The 15,881-nt window shown below is 41.8% G+C and overlaps 1 protein-coding gene across 3 annotated transcripts in view; it reads left to right on the top strand.

Annotated features, from left to right (window-relative positions):
• Positions 1-15,881, top strand: part of LOC147020528 (choline/ethanolamine transporter flvcr2a-like) — a 128,986-nt gene that overhangs the window by 91,797 nt on the left and 21,308 nt on the right. Inside the window, exon 10 of one of the 3 annotated variants that reach the window (XM_085895966.1) lies at positions 10,502-10,546. The exons of 1 other annotated variant lie outside the window; for it this stretch is intronic. In XM_085895966.1, the coding sequence (XP_085752092.1) occupies positions 10,502-10,546 (45 nt within the window). Of the gene's footprint in view, positions 1-10,501; positions 10,579-15,881 lie in introns of all 3 variants that reach the window. One more of the 3 variants, XM_085895965.1, reaches the window with a different exon arrangement.

The raw sequence follows: 15,881 nt of genomic DNA, 5'->3' as shown, positions 1-15,881 counted from the left end.
ATGATACCATTGTCATCTCAAACTCTACTAAAAAAGAAGACTACTTCAAGGTAAATGCAATAACTGGAACAGACTGGAATGCAAGTGGCACAAAAAGTTTTGAAATAATAATCAACAAACTTATTTGAATCTCACCAAAATTTTCTTGTTGTGTAAATTTACATTCACTAAGGCTGCGACGAACACGAATGCTACACTCGTGAATGATTTCTTCTTGAAAATGTTTGATAGTGTTTGTTTGTACATTGGAACACAAGAAGTTGAAGCAGTTGATTATGTCTCTGCGACATCTGAAATGATGAAATTTACACTATATTCATTTAGTGATAGAAGGGAAAGGGGGCTGTCGAAGGTTTTATTCCTGATATGTCAACAGGAACAAACACAGACCCACCCTGGATATAGTCAAAGGAAAGGAATGTATAATGATGATACAAAAGCAGGAAATAGTTTTACTGTAGCAGTTCCTCTTCAAGGTATATTTGGATTTTGTGATCATGATAAAGTTCTGTAAGGTCTGAAAATTAGATTTCAACTGCAAAGGAATGATAATGAAAATAGATTGCATTTTGGTGTAGCTAATGCTTTTGCTGCTTAGAATAAATTTCTAATTGATTAAATGAGATGGCATATTAATGAATATACTCCTAATCTTAAAACAGAAGAGATGTTGAATAGAAGACTTAACTCAAAGAAGCCACTCAATGTATCATACCTTAAAAGAAGATGCCAACACGTTAAACTGAACCAAATCACTTACACGTGGAATTTGGGTGTTCTGGAAGGAAAGCCACGATATCTGTGGCTCATTTTCAAAAAAAACACATGATGATACTGCTACTGATAAGAATAATGCATTGAGTGATAATGCTAAGGTGAAACAACTTCGCGTTTCTCTAGATGGAACATTTTATCCACGAGATAGATTGGAAATTAATTGGGAAAAAATGATTATGCTGAAGCATCCAAGTCTTACCAAAAGGTGTGTGAAAGCAATGGAAATAAAGAACCCATTTTGGATATGACAGCATTTAAAAGTCTGTATGCAATCTATGCGATTGACCTGAGTGCTCAAAATGAAACTATCATGTCAAATCGAGTGGATACTTCCCTATATATTGAAAGAGGAGAGTGAAGAAGTTGATACATATTGTTTGCTTTTGGAAGAAAGAGAATTACAGATTAATACAGATAATGGTGTTATGATTAGTCTCACATGATTTTTTTGATAAATAAATTAGTAGCAAAGTGCCAACTGGGGTTATATGTTAATCAAATCAATCTTCATCAGCTGTCATCTTGTATTCAAAATCAAAAGCCTTGTGTGATTAACATTAATACAATTCAGAGAAAAGGAGCAGTAAGAATTGATGTTTTGCTCACAAGAGAACAGGTGAAAATCTAAAACGATACTGGCTCACTTAAAATTAAAATGTCAAAACCAATGTTGAAGAAATATTGAATAAGAGAAACGAGTCCGACAGACCTCTTCTCCTCTGGCGAGTTCTGCTACTGACAGACTGAAGGACTGCCCAATGCTGTTCATAGTGGCTCTAAATTCATTTTCGATCTTTAGCAGTTTAAGTCCTGACAGCTTTCCGCACCCAGTGAAGGCACTGGTCGAGTCACAGCCACTGAAGGCATGGTAACCTGGGAGAGCAGAGCAGATATCACGTCCCAGGGTATGTGCCATAGCTGTAAGATCAAGGTAGCGGGTCTGCTGTTGTGTACCGGTGCGAAAGATGAGCTGCGAGCTAATACGATGGCAGACTGAAAGGGCAATGACTGCAACATCACTGTCTGGGGACTTGATGATCACAGCAGGAGCACCATGATCAGCTGCATGGGCTGCGTGAAGCAAAAGCCTGGTGTCTACCTCTTCGTGTGTGCATCTCAGTTCAGCCACTTCTGCCTTCAGGACTTCTGTTAGTTGGTCATTGGCCTTCAACCTGAAGCACCTCTCTCCAACTGTCATGAACAGTGCTTGTTGGCCCAGCTGCGCAGCATACTCTGGCTTGGACCACTCATTCAGGAGGAATTCTGTCAGGGCACATTTGAAGGATCCACTCATCAGAGACTTGTTCAGCTGCTGGTCAATCTTCTGTGTTCCTGTGCGGATCTTGGTTTCGAGGCTCTCCATACCAGCATCGCTTCTCAGGTTGCGCTCTGTGATCTTAATGGATATATCAGGGTATGTGTCAACTACCCAGTCTTTGCGCGCACCAGCTGGATAACCAGATGTGATGGTGTTGAAGAGTGAAGAGGCCAGTTGGGAGTATATCATGTTTGGTGCCGTTTCTGCTGAATGGATGATGGCCATTGCATCAAGCACCCAGGTAGCATCCGGGGGGATACTTGTCAGCGGTTGCACATTGTTTTCTAGTGCTCTGAGCAATTTAGCCTTGACTGTCTTCACTGGACCACACTTTTTAACATGTGGGGACTGCACGCTTTCCCATCTAGATAGTAATTAATCTATGGCACTACATACCAGTATTCAAGCAGATGTCTGGGTTTCTCTTGCACAGACCGTCTCCGCACCTTGGGTGTAGATCGGGCCTCGGGCATCTTCGGCCGGCATCCTGAGACTGCGGCCTGAACAACAATCCCATTTGTACAGTGTGTGGTTCCTTTCCCGGTGGCTGTTTCTTCTCGGATGTCGTTGTTATCCCAGACAAAGGTTACTGGGACGTTGGGTGCGATGTTGCTTGGTACTACATTGACGTGTTGCTTCTGGAGGCAGTGTTCGGCAAGGGCCGTCTCCACTTCTTGAAGCTTACTTTTCAAAATGCAGTGCCGAATCGGTTCAGTGTAGACACGAGTTGCATTGAGCCGGTTTTGTGATGTACGCTGACTGCGAGGGATACGTGCTTGGGAGTACGAATACGGCCTTTTCTTGTTATGTAGATGATGTCCTGGGCGATAGAGAGGATGCGGGTCTTCAAAGCTTTAGGAACGTTTGCTGGTACATCCAGGGAGACGGCTGCCTCATTTGTGAGTGAAGCATCGCCAGTTGCAATCCAGGCAAGAAGGTTAAAGAGGCATGGTGGAACTGCAGCTTCAGCGGCTGCACTTGAGATATGTTCAGGAGATGGAGGCCATGTCATATCTTCTACCTGCATGATCGCCGTTTTCACCAGAAGTGCAGCATGGTATAGTTCATTTCCGTCTTGCCGTTCCATATCATCTGACAGTTGCATGTTGTCTTCAATCTTGTCGTCGTCCAGCTTGCTGCTTGCAGCCATTCTAGCGTCTAAGATTAATCCGGGTGGAACATCACAGAAAACAACTTCACACCCGCGTCGGAACCTAGGGTGCCAAAAAGAAATTGTGTTGGAAAATTCCTTCCTCAGACGCTTCTTTAGTTTTTCACTTCGATAGTCTGGTTGTTGGGTACCGAAGTCTCCCAACACCTGGATGTACTGCTGCAGCAAGTCACTCATCTGCAACACCTCCATCCCATTAATGACTCTTGCATTTACCTCATCGGCAATCACATCAAAAGCTCGGTCATACTGATCTCTTTCCTGGTCTTCTGTTGAGGACTTCTGCAGAGACAGGAGGGTGCGCTTGTGTGTGTAACTGCTCCGGCATGATCGGTGGATCAAAATGTCCCCAGCTATTGGGTCAGCTGCTCCTCTCGCACCCCCACGCAGTTCCATGAGTATCCGTTCATCCTTGCGAATCTCGGCAGCTTTAGTGATAGTTTCCATGGCAGAAATAAGGGTCAGGGGATGAAGCGCCTCATGCTTTCGGCGGTTGGTAACCAGTCGCTTTGCCTCTTGACAGATTACGCATCTTACCTGCAAACATGCCGGCATTGTAGATCTTGTAGTTCGCTGGGGAGGTTCAGTATCGACAGAAATATCACTGACAGTCTCCTCTCTGGTCCTCTCCAGTCGATTGATTGATTTCTCCAGGACATACGAAGCATAGCAGTTGTGGTGCTTCACCAGCTGTGTTACATCCTTTGGCAGAGGCTCCTCACCATCAATGTAATCTTTAAATAGATCGTATATACCATCTTGCCGACGTGTAGCAGCTTGGCAGAATTTCTGCCATGATGTCTGTGTGAATTTCTCCAGTTTTCCAACGCTCAATGAAAATCCATGGCAAAGGCATTTGTCCCAGTTTATCGAAAGTCTTAGTCGCTTTCCTTCTGGTTCATGGCCAAACTTCATCACAGCTTCAGCTACAGGTTGGCCTTTGGCAGTCATCATTCAGTCATTTGCGAGTCGCAGAAAGAACTGTATAGACCCACAGTTGGAAGGAATGCTGAAAGAGAAAAGGAGCACAGTGAATAACTCGTCACTGAGAAATAACGAGAAAGAGCTGGGAGATGCCATATAAAAAGCATCATTGCAGTCGGACTAACGTCAGATTTCTGTTTGAGTATGATCTGTCAACAAGGCCAACTAGGCATTACTATATATTTTTTTACCTTTAATAGATATATTTTTGGCTATTTTTTGTTCTATTGGTGAGTACCTTGGATATAAAATAATGGTCAAATTCACTCTGTTGGTATAGAATTCACAATTTCACATAGAGGGGTGGTACCCCCCCCCCCCCCGTGGTAGGGGCAATTATTTAATTATGGTAGCCTTATTATTTAATTATAATTTAAGAATTAAATAATTGAAAGCAAAGCAAATATAATTCATCAAGATTGAAAATATTAAACATTTTTCTTTGGGTAAATATTCAGTTGTGAGAATGAACAATCTTTCCCAGCAGTCTGCTGCAGATGTTTTGTCATTTTGAAATTCAATTAACATAGTCTGTTCAAAACAAAGAGTGAAGAACAATGAGGGTATATAACGATAATTATATTATGATATTAATAAAATAATAAATATAACATTTACCTCCAGAAGATCGAGTTTTGTGTCCATTTCATCCAGATGAGCATTTAAACCGGAACAAGTTTGAAATGAATCATCACCCCATTCAAGGTTGTGAAATTCATTCGCTTCACCACCCATGTATGAGTCAGTTTTAATGCTGAAAATAAAAAGCAAGGAGTCAAAAAATTACCACCAAGTTGTGGTATTGCTTTTAAATTAATTATCACCATGCCAAATAAAAGGTTGTGTATAAGGAGAACAGAAAGAGACAGACGGAGACAGAGACAGACAGACAGACAGACAGAAAGAGAGACAGAAACAGATAGAGATACAGAGAGACAGAAAGACAGAGAAATACAGACAGAGACAGATAGAGAAACAGACACACACACACACACACACACACACACACACACACGAAGACAGAGACAGTGATAATTCCTCACCTTGAACTCGGGATCAAAGGACGTGAGAGAATTTCTTTCCAGCCAACAATAATATCATTCACTTATTTTCAAAACGAATAAATGTCTTCAAGAAAGTCGTTCATTTTTATCCATTCCTCGTGATATTCAAGTAACTCGTTTTCAACATCAGTTATTAACGATGTTCTTATTGGGGACAACCTGTTGGAAAAAAAGACATACAATAATTTTTGGTTGTATAGTGATTTAATTCTGTTTCAAACAACAAATAATGAATTGCGTTGAGATCTCACCTGTCAACTTGTGAAAACTATTGATCTGCAAGGTTGTAGTAAGAATCTGAACGCTCCATTTTCATAATAAAACACGAACGACACACAAGTTGCTTATTTAAACCAACTTGATGATGTAATGGGAGATTTCACAACAATGGTTTTTCCAGGGTGTGTTTCCACATGGGAAATGACTTTGGAATTTTTTTTTGGCTTGGTTTGGGCGAGGCAGCTTGGCTGACTTCAAAACTGATTTGTTTTCACACGAAAATGAAACATCTTGCTTTGAATGATTTTTGATAAAACCTAAGTTTAAAAGCTGTTTTTAACTAGACTTTGTTCTGTTAGTGTTCTGATGATTTAAAATATAACCATGAGAGACAAGGGCACAGAATACTTCTTCATTTTCACGGCACGACTGTGTTCTAAAAACACTTCCCATTTTACAAAACTCACCCTAACAGCCCTTTCTTTCGTGCTTGAAGAGATAAAGTGAATATAATAGAAAAATTAAGTTATTCCCCAAAGTAGAACATGGACAAATATTCATTGGTTCACTCTTTGAATGGAATGAAAATATGAAAGGAAAGAAGTGCTTTAATCAGTAAGTCTCAATTTTACATTTGCTTGTATAGGAGGGAAGGGGATAGGTGGGGAGAAAATCAGTCTCCTATTTTGGGCTTTTGGGGCTTGAGTCAGTCTCAATTTTACATTTGCTTGTATGGGAGAGGAAGGAAATCAGTCTCCTATATTGGGCTTTTGGGGCTTAAGTTATAAAGTTTTTCCCTTTTTCCCCATTCATTTGAATGGCTACCTCAGAAGCCCCATTTATCCTCCACTACCCTCCCTCCCCCATCCTCACTCCTGGCCACCAATCTTTCCCATCCTCATCCCTCCCACCCCCACCCCTCCCAGAGTGTATAGCAACAATTGGTGGGGCATCTTTCTCCCAACCCCCCACCCCTTCCTCACTCCTCCCCCCTTCCTCACCCCTACTAGCTCCTCCACCCCTCCTTCCCTCCTCTCCTCCCTCCCTCCTCATCCTCTTTCTCCACCCTACCCCCCCTCAATATTCCCATCAGCGAAGCAACTTTCAGGAAGGAAAGCAGGAGGTAGGTTTGGGGTGGATTAACGGGGGTAGAAAAGATCAAGGTTTTGGATGGGGGAAGACAGGAGGTGGTGGTGAATTGCTGTTTTGAAAACCTGGAAGGAAGAATGGAATTGAAGAGAGTACACGAGTTTATTCCAAAGGTGGGGGAGAAGAGGAATGAAGGAGTGAAGGTGAACAGCGATTCGTGATAATGGTAGTTTTACCAGAAGGGGGTTGTTGGCGGACCTTGAGCGCCCTGTGGAAATGTGGTGGGGACATATCACAGACAGAGCAGGGTGGGGAGGGGGCAAGACTGGAGAGGAGATGGTGGAAGACAGGAACACCACCGACCTGCCTACGGTGAGAGAGCGAGAGGCCCAATGACTCAACCTCATTGCGGGAGATACCAATGCTCCTAAATGTCTTGGTTTCTACAGCGTGGAGCCAAGAAAGGTGAGAGGCAGGAGCACCAGCCCAGAGGGGAGAGCAGTACTCCACCAGGCTGCAGACTTTGGAGGCCAGGTTGGAAATGTGGCTTTCCAGGAAAGATCATGGCAGATAGTGAGACTCAGAAGCTTGATTTGCTCGTATAAACCGACTAAAAACAATGGGTTACCCAGCCTGAAAGATTTGGTACCCTAATAATACGAGATACAATATCTCATCGTGTTAATGTGCAATCAATGCAGTTAAATTCCTATTGATAGTGCAGAATGGTATCATCTGGTGATATAAGAAACAATACCCCCACACTATCACACTCCTCCCACCAAAAGTATTAATGCTCTTTTAATGTGGCATCCAAAGAACCGTTTTCCATAATGTCTCGAAAGAATAATGTTGTGCTGTCAAGTAAGGTGTAACTAATCATTGAACAAGATAACTGACCATTAATGACCATTCCGCCTGTAGCGTCGCTTGGAACGAGCCAATAGTGCTGTTTTGTGATGTGCAAAGAGTATTATTTCACATCTCACGCTCATTTTTCTTTCTCGTAATTAGTTTCTACCAGTTTCTACCATGAATCCAAGGCCTTCAGTGTGTCACTGCTTTTGAAATCCATTTATGTATGGCATGTTTAATGCTTGTAAACAAATAATACATAAAAGTGGCAAATAGAATGAACTTTTCTTCACATGTTGAGCAGCATTATATATTGGAAATGGTGTAAAATGGCTGTGACTAATTTTTCAAAACGGATTTCGATATTCTTGTGTACTTTTTGTTAAATGTATACTTTGTAGTCAGATGAAGTGAGTAAAGCCTTGTTGCATCATTGCCTTCAACGGTGTGACTTCAACACCATTGACGGAGCATCGACAGGTGTCATTGCATCTGAACAAATGTGTGCCCACGGAAATGATGCAAACCAGCAGTCAGATGCTGCATATGAATGAATGGATTTGTGGTCAGGTTTACTGATTAAAACATCTTCATTAGTCCATGGGCCCAGGCATATATCGGTACCATCTGAGGAAACGAAACTTTAGGGCTACTAAGTTATTGGTAGGGACTATATGATTATTTCAATATGTGATAACCGTTCCAGAAGAGCAGCTTAGTGTATGTATTTTGCATTTTTACCATTCTGAGATATTGACGTTTTGGGGAAAAAAAAAAAAAAACAAGGACCACTGGAAGGAAGTGGCAGAGCTGAAGTCCACGCAGGAGGAAGCAGACACCCGAATGCTTCTGCATGCTCTGCATGCAGCAGAGGCTGGGTACAAGGCTGTGGTGATCACTGCCGAAGATACAGATGTCCTCGTGCTGTGTCTTGCCTTCAATAAGGACATCCCATGCCCCGTGTATCAGAAGTGTGATACGCAAACCCACACACGGTTCCTAGACATTGACAAGCTTGCTAGATCGATGGGAGACAGTGTCTGTGATGCCCTGGTTCGACTGCACGTGTTCTCCGGTTGTGATTCAGTCAGTGCCTTTGCAGGCCGGGGAAAGATGGGCGCCTTGAAGCAAATGAAGTCGGATAAGACCTACCAAGAGGCCTTCAGTCAGCTCGGTCATTCATGGGAAGTATCCACCGAGCTCTTTCAGAAGCTGCAAGAGGTCACCTGCCACATGTACGTGCCGTCTACCAACACCACGAAAGTCAATGAACTCCGAAATCAACTCTTCTGTGCCAGACAGGGAGAGATAGAGTCCAGTCAGCTTCCACCATGTGAAGACTGCCTCTTCATGCACATCCTCCGTGCAAACTACCAGGCTGCTATTTGGAGGCACTGTCTGAAATGCCAACCCTATGTTCGAAGTCCCAAGAGTTGTGGATGGACCACTGATGATGACGGGAAGCTGACCATCGAGTGGATGCAGGGTTCTCCAGCACCGGATGCAGTGTTGCAACTGCTTTCCTGCAAGTGTGGACGGTCGTGCAAACTCCCAGACTGCAAGTGCCTTGCCAATAGCCTGAAGTGCACTGACATGTGCAAGTTGCGAACCTGCAGCACCCAGCCCGCTGATGTCGAGGAAGAGGTTGTCGACCTCGAGGACTCTGATGCTGATAACAATGATGAAGACTAGACTACTGATCCATGGTGTGAAAGTTTTGGCATAATCACAAGGATATTCATGGCTACAAATATGCACGAGTAAAACATAGGACACAAACATGCCACACTAGCGTGGTGAAATTTGGGTTATCCGTAAATTTCACATTTTGGACGCTTGTTGGAACTCAGGTAGGGGAAGGGCAATTCCTTTAACTGTGGTAAAAACTTGTAAAATGTTCATAAATGTTTTCCTCATACAACAAGTGCATTTTGTAGGCGACTACGGTTCAGTTGCACTACCCAGGGAACTTGTATGACAATATTATAAATTAAAATCAACTGAAAATCACTAATCAGCAACATTTTGATAGGCCCTATTGTTCGCCCCTTTCTGCCATAAAACAAATTCTGCCTTCAGGAATGACAGGATTATTCGAATGGTATAAATAAAGCATTTCAGACATGTATTTGTGGTTTGCAGTTCATTCTAGCCCCATGTGGAGACAGCAATTGAATCATTAGTGAATGTTTCTGAGTTTCCTTTTTGCTTTCATTATTCAGAGGTTGGGTACATTCCAGAGATGATAACTACCAATAAGCTGCCAGTCTGCAATGGTTATCACATCAAAATATGATATATATATATATATATATATATATATATATATATATATATATATATATATATATATATATATATATACATACCAATTCAAAAATCATAACTAGGATTGGTTTCCTTAGATGGTACCGACAAGTGGAATTTCTGGCCTGGGCCCATGGACAACATTAATCAAATATCAGGGTAAAAGCTGAGATTGCCATCCATCAAATAAAGCAAAGGAGCAGTTGGAACGAATGGCAGAGAAAAAAGGGAGTGGAAGTGGAATGGACCCAGACGAGGGTTTTATTCCCTTGATTTTATTATTACCTTTGAGTTGGCTAGTCTGAGTTTGTTTCCTGACCAACGAATAACTGTCATCCTAACATGAATGCAGGGGACTCATCTGCCTTGGTACCTCTTGGATGTTAAAGATCACTCAATGTCTTTTCACGAAGAGTAGGCCATTGTATGCCAGCACCCTAACCAAATTGCAAATTACTACTATTGTTGGAAAGGCAAGAACAAACCACTCACACAGTGTATTTCCTTGTTCTGAAAGCTACTTTAGCATTTCCTGACATTCTGAATGGTAATGGGATTAATGCAATCCCAAACTTTGCATCATTGCAGTAATCGGTAAACAAATCTCGATCAACAAAACTTCCTTGATTTTCTTTATGTCTCGCTTGATTTTCCTGATGTCTCGCTTGATTTTTTGATTGCAATTGATTCAATCATAAGCCTCTGATTCTGTTTAAGGTGCATGATGGCTATACTACATTTGATGATGCCAATGAAGAGCATGTGAGTTGATCTGTTACTCCTTTACTCTCGAGGTATGTTTGATTTGATCTGTGCATAATGACTGATTATCTTAATTTTATAATAATTGACATAATGACCCACTCCTCTCTCCTCCTTCCTTCACCATACCTGTAAACTTTTTACAATGCTGACGTGAAGACAAAACAAGCAAAGCGCTTTCTAATTGCTTTGTGATTACCGAGTAGATTCCTCGAGTGCAAAGCAGAGTGATTTTGGTGGTGAAAGCAGTTCAATAATGTGGGTGAAATGAGATGCCAGAAAGTTACTACTTAGTGGATTTCTGGGGGTTTTTTTTGTAAGTTACGACTTACTTTATAAACTGGGGGATTATAAAGTAGAAAAATACGTTCCCCTCACCCTCATCCAGCCCTTTCCCTTCTTCCCCACTTCCTCATACCATAACAGTAGCAGCTGGGATTGTTTAGAGAGTAGAGTTGGTAATACATATATATATATATATATATATATATATATATATATATATATATATATATATATATTGTTGTGTATTTGGAATGCTATCGCACTCAACATTCAGGTCCTTTAGCTCAGTTATATCGGTAAATACATGTTGCCAGTTAGGGTTCCAACCCTAGTCTAGTGGTTAATTTAATGTTCATGCGCTGCGATTTGTATTAGGAAAACCATCAACAACAACAGCCACAAAATCCCTGTTTGTGGCGGACATGCTGCCAGACCAGCGAGCATCCCTTGTGACTCGCTGGAATGGGGGCATGTTCAGACTGCATCCCCGAGCTGAATTCCTTACCTTGTATGGGCATAAAATAAACTCGGGGGGGGGGGATGGAATGCGGGAGCCCCACCGACAGCGGATGAGTCACGCGGGAAGCGAGGCGTGCCCTTGATAAATAAAAAGGGAAGAGAGAGACAAAAACACAGGAGGGGGAGGACGAGGAGGGGGAGGAGGAGGAGGAGGAGGAGGAGGAGGGTGGTTGTTATTTCCACCAGTTTCTTTGAGCTTCTTCAAACTTCCAGCTTCTTGTTGGTTCTCCGAGCGTTGTCCTCCTGTCATCCTTCGTGGCTGGTTCTCCCATCGTTCTCTGCTGTTCCTCCTGTGGATCTGGTCGGGCACGAGTTCTGGGAAGTGCGCACGAAGGGTCTTCTCCCGCCAGCCTTCGCCCTGCCGACTTCGCTCGCTTGGACCTTCCACATCATGCTGGGAGTCCAGTAGGCCCCGGGGACCTGGTCCTCGAAGACCGCATGAGGCGGGCAGGTCCGAGATAGGTCTTAATAAAGACCGGCTGGTCCGATCATTTGTGTGGGTGTGTGTGTGTGTGTTCATGGCGCCAGTCCAATTAGTAGTAGATTGTATAAGCGCCTGTTTATACTTGCATTTATAGAACTCGGCTGTAGGTTTACGCTCGTGTCCTGTCCCATTCCCCCATTCATTGCATATGTGCATTTGAAATAAATGTCCCCGTTTTTTGAATGTTAACCTGCTCGTTGTGTCACTTTCTGCCATTGACTGCCATGGAACGTTCGGAATAATTAGCTGGCTGATTATAAATCGATAAAATAATCTGGTCCGACGGGACTTGGCGATATAAAACCGCTCGGCAATCGCATATGGAACGAGCTGCTTAAGTGGCTCGTTTTCATGCAGGTCCCGTCGAGGTATAAACTCCCGGTATCTCTGTCTGCGCGAATAATTAGGTACATCAACAATTCGGCGATTGACCCTGCAGCGCGTGGACAGAGGGATTGGCTGGTTTATGGTGTGTTAAAAACACCCATAGCTGAGTTTCGGCGTTGATCCGAAAGTTACGACGAGATTGCTCGTTCGGTGGGCGCGAACGGCCATAATTGGGCTAAAGGCGGTTGGCCGCATGCTGGACGGGCGGAAATCTACAACACTGTTGTCAGGACGTGGAATTCAAATTCATCCACGCCTCCAGTGAAATTAACGGAACCGGATTAAGGGTGTGCGAAGCGACCCTCCGGTTCCATTAAATTCCGAGCTTTCAAAGTTATTATTTCCGATACGCAAAATGGCGGCTCAAGGCGAGCAGGGGCAGGGTGGAATAGATTTAGAATTAATAGAATCTATGGTTCAGGACAAAATCACCGTACAGGACACTCCCATGCAGGTTGAACTTTCCCCGCCTGAAGGGGGCGCAGGGGCGGCGGCTTTTGGCAACCCCCCCCGCCCCCGTCAAATTCCTTCCCCGGTCCCCAGCGAAACCGCGACCGATAATGGTGAATCGACTGCCACGGGGCCACTTGACATGAGCCAGCTATTGACAATTTTGCTGGCAAAAATGGATGGAATGGAAAACAAAATGGATGGCATGAAAAAGGAAATGAAGGAAGAAATAAAAAACGAAATAAATACAAATGCAAAAGAAATGGATACAAATATGCGGACACTGAGGGGTGAAATGCAGGACATGGGGTTGAATCTCCAGGCAGGGCAAAAGGCGATGAGGGCAGAATTGGACGAGGTGAAAGGCAAGATGGCGGAGATCGACACGGTACGAGGAGAGATAACCGAGTTGGGGGAGAGTGTAAAAGGTGTGTGTCCGCAATGGAAGTGGGTAAGGACGACATGACAAAAAAAAATAATAACGGTTGGGCAGGAGGTAGACAAGTTAGGACAGGGGATGGAAAAAGTAAAAGGACAAGACTAACTAAAGGGGGAAATGGAGAAGAACATGACGGCGATAGAACAATTCAAAGAAAACCAGCGGGAAACAAGGAATGAATTGGAGGCCGTAAAAGTGGGGTGCAGGACAAGACAAGGAAATGACGGAAATAGTTGAAGAGATGGGATGGAAGGTAAAAACAGAGACAAAGAAACTGGGAGGACGTTTAGAAAAACACGAGGGTGAGACGAAGGAAGAGTTATCAGAGACGCGAAGGGGAATAGAGCAGGAGAGGGAAGAACTAAATAGAGTGAAGGAAGAGCAGGCACAAATGGAGGGGAAGATAGGGGATATGAAAGCGGAGTTGATGGAATGTGTTGAGACCCGGTGTGAGAGGTAGGATGGCCTCCTTATGGAACAGAGGGAGAGAATACGCTCCCTCGAGGCAGATCGTAACCAGGTGGGGCCGGTGTCACTGAACGAGGTAAGAGGGTTGCACGATGCGGAGGTGTGCATGCCGAGTTTGGGGGGGGGGGCAGAGGCCGCGGGGTCTCTTGGCCTAATGTGGGCCCCCAGTATGACTGTTCCTGCGAGTATGCAGAATTAGTCTGATGGCATGGGGGAGTAAGCAGGATGGTGCGGAGTGTGCACCGACGCAGACGGGGGTAATAAACTCCCCGGGCGAATGGCTCGGGCTCTGCGGGGGTAGGGCACCATTGGAATCTGGGGGGTCCGTCCCTCCATGTGTCCCTCAGGGACTGGGAGGTGGGGTTCGGACCCCGAAAGACATCGCTTACAAGGATATATTTTGTTTGCTGTTCTGAATACCTGAGAAGAGATTAATCTTGATAAATTATTGATGTATGTGTAATGTGAATTCTTTCCAACACTAAAATATAAAAGATCAATGTGTGTTTCTTCATTTTTATAGTTGTTTGAAATTTTTAATATTTGAACTTTGTTTGTATCCGTTAATCCATATACATTAATAGAAAGATTATTCTTTTTCTCAAATTTAGGAATATCTGTTAGTGGCATTGGGAATTTAAAATCTTTAATGTCCAAGGTATTCTCATATTTCATATATTGTTTTACTCTTTCTGAATTACATTTTGGTGGATGTAAGTGAGCAAGAACAGACCAGAGAAAACATTTATTATCATTGTTCTTAATATTAACAACTGACTTATTTTGTTTTATTTCTTTTGGTAATTCAATATAAGATGAAGATTTAAGAGGGTTTGATATAAGAATGTGTATATCTAAAAAGATGATTTTTTTAATATTGAATCCACTTCCTACCACTGTATTATCAACATCCTCCTCTTGTCTTGATAGTTCTTCATAAACCCCACTATTCAAAAAATCTTGAAATGATGTTATAAAATGAAGATCTGTTCTCATATAAGGAGTTTGTTCTTCATCTTGTCTTTTCATATTCATTTTCACTCCCATATAAAACTTTAAAGTTTTCATTTCTTTTAATGTCTTTTTAATAAATTTTTCAACATCGGGTTTCACTATTTCAATTGATTCAGCTATTGATGATGGACCGGGTTCTCCAAATTGAAAAATCCTTATTTTTATATGCCCTTTAAATGCCCCATAAGTGTTTTCAATATAATAGTCTCCCTTTACTTTAAACTCATTTTTCTTGTGTTTTTGTGATTGAAGATGTTTATTATAACTACTCTTCAAAACATCCTTTGAACAGATATCACAATGTTTTCTTTCCAACTCAAGAGGAGATATTTTATGAAACAGATTAAATGTGTGTTTGTTGGTTCGGAGGTGTTTTCTATAATGTTTATATTCGTGATCACAAACATCGCAGTATGTTGTATTCACCATATTTATATAATAAATCTTTGCTTAAACATAAAATTTTCTTGATGAAAATTTCGTTTGTTTTACAGGTGAATCTGTGCTTAAAACCATTTTATCCTCCAACTTTTTCACTTAATAAATACAATGTTTCAAGACACAAAAGACAAGTTTCAATCAATCTCTTCATTTGTTAAAGATACTGAGAAATATGTCAAGGATGTAAAATTGAACAAAGATAAATATAACAACTATTGGATAAAAACTATTATGGTAAATAATATGAGTTCTTCAATTTCCTTCAGTGGAAGGGCTTTTAGTATACCTGGTAGAACATCAATTAAAGTATCTCTAACAAAAGTTTCTCCTCTCCTTCTAGTAATATATTCAAAACTAGAAAAAGCAATGAAACAAGAAAAAGTATCAAAAAACAAAAACCTTATGGATGAAGCTTTAGAAAGAAAAGATAAGACCATCTGTAATATGCAAGGAGAAATTTGTATTTTTTTCAACAACCCTAAAGATGTAAATCCTGATGAAATAAAGGATGTTAATATATCAGGTGAAATGACATTTCGTTCAATAGTAATTAACGATCATTTTAAAATTACCTTTAATATAAAAAATGTTGTCGTTGAATCTGATAATGAAAAAAAGTATATCGATATCGATGGTAATATACAACTGAAAGTATAGATGAATTTCAGTTTAAGTAAAGTTTTACTTTATAAATATGCTAGACTTTCCTGATTCTCCATATGACAAATTTGAGAATTGTCCTGCGTGTGAAAGACGGGGATTAAACACAGAGTCAAAAGCCTATAAACAATGTATATTCTGTGATTATCTTCTAATTAATGATAATAAAAAATATAAAAAGGAAAATA

This window comes from Eptatretus burgeri, chromosome 9, assembly GCF_056783735.1.
Source record: "Eptatretus burgeri isolate ZD-2024b chromosome 9, Ebu_testis_v1, whole genome shotgun sequence".
In the NCBI taxonomy this organism is placed as follows: Eukaryota; Metazoa; Chordata; class Myxini; order Myxiniformes; family Myxinidae; genus Eptatretus; species Eptatretus burgeri.
Note: the sequence above shows the minus strand (reverse complement) of the source record. Positions and strands in the feature narration are given on the sequence as shown.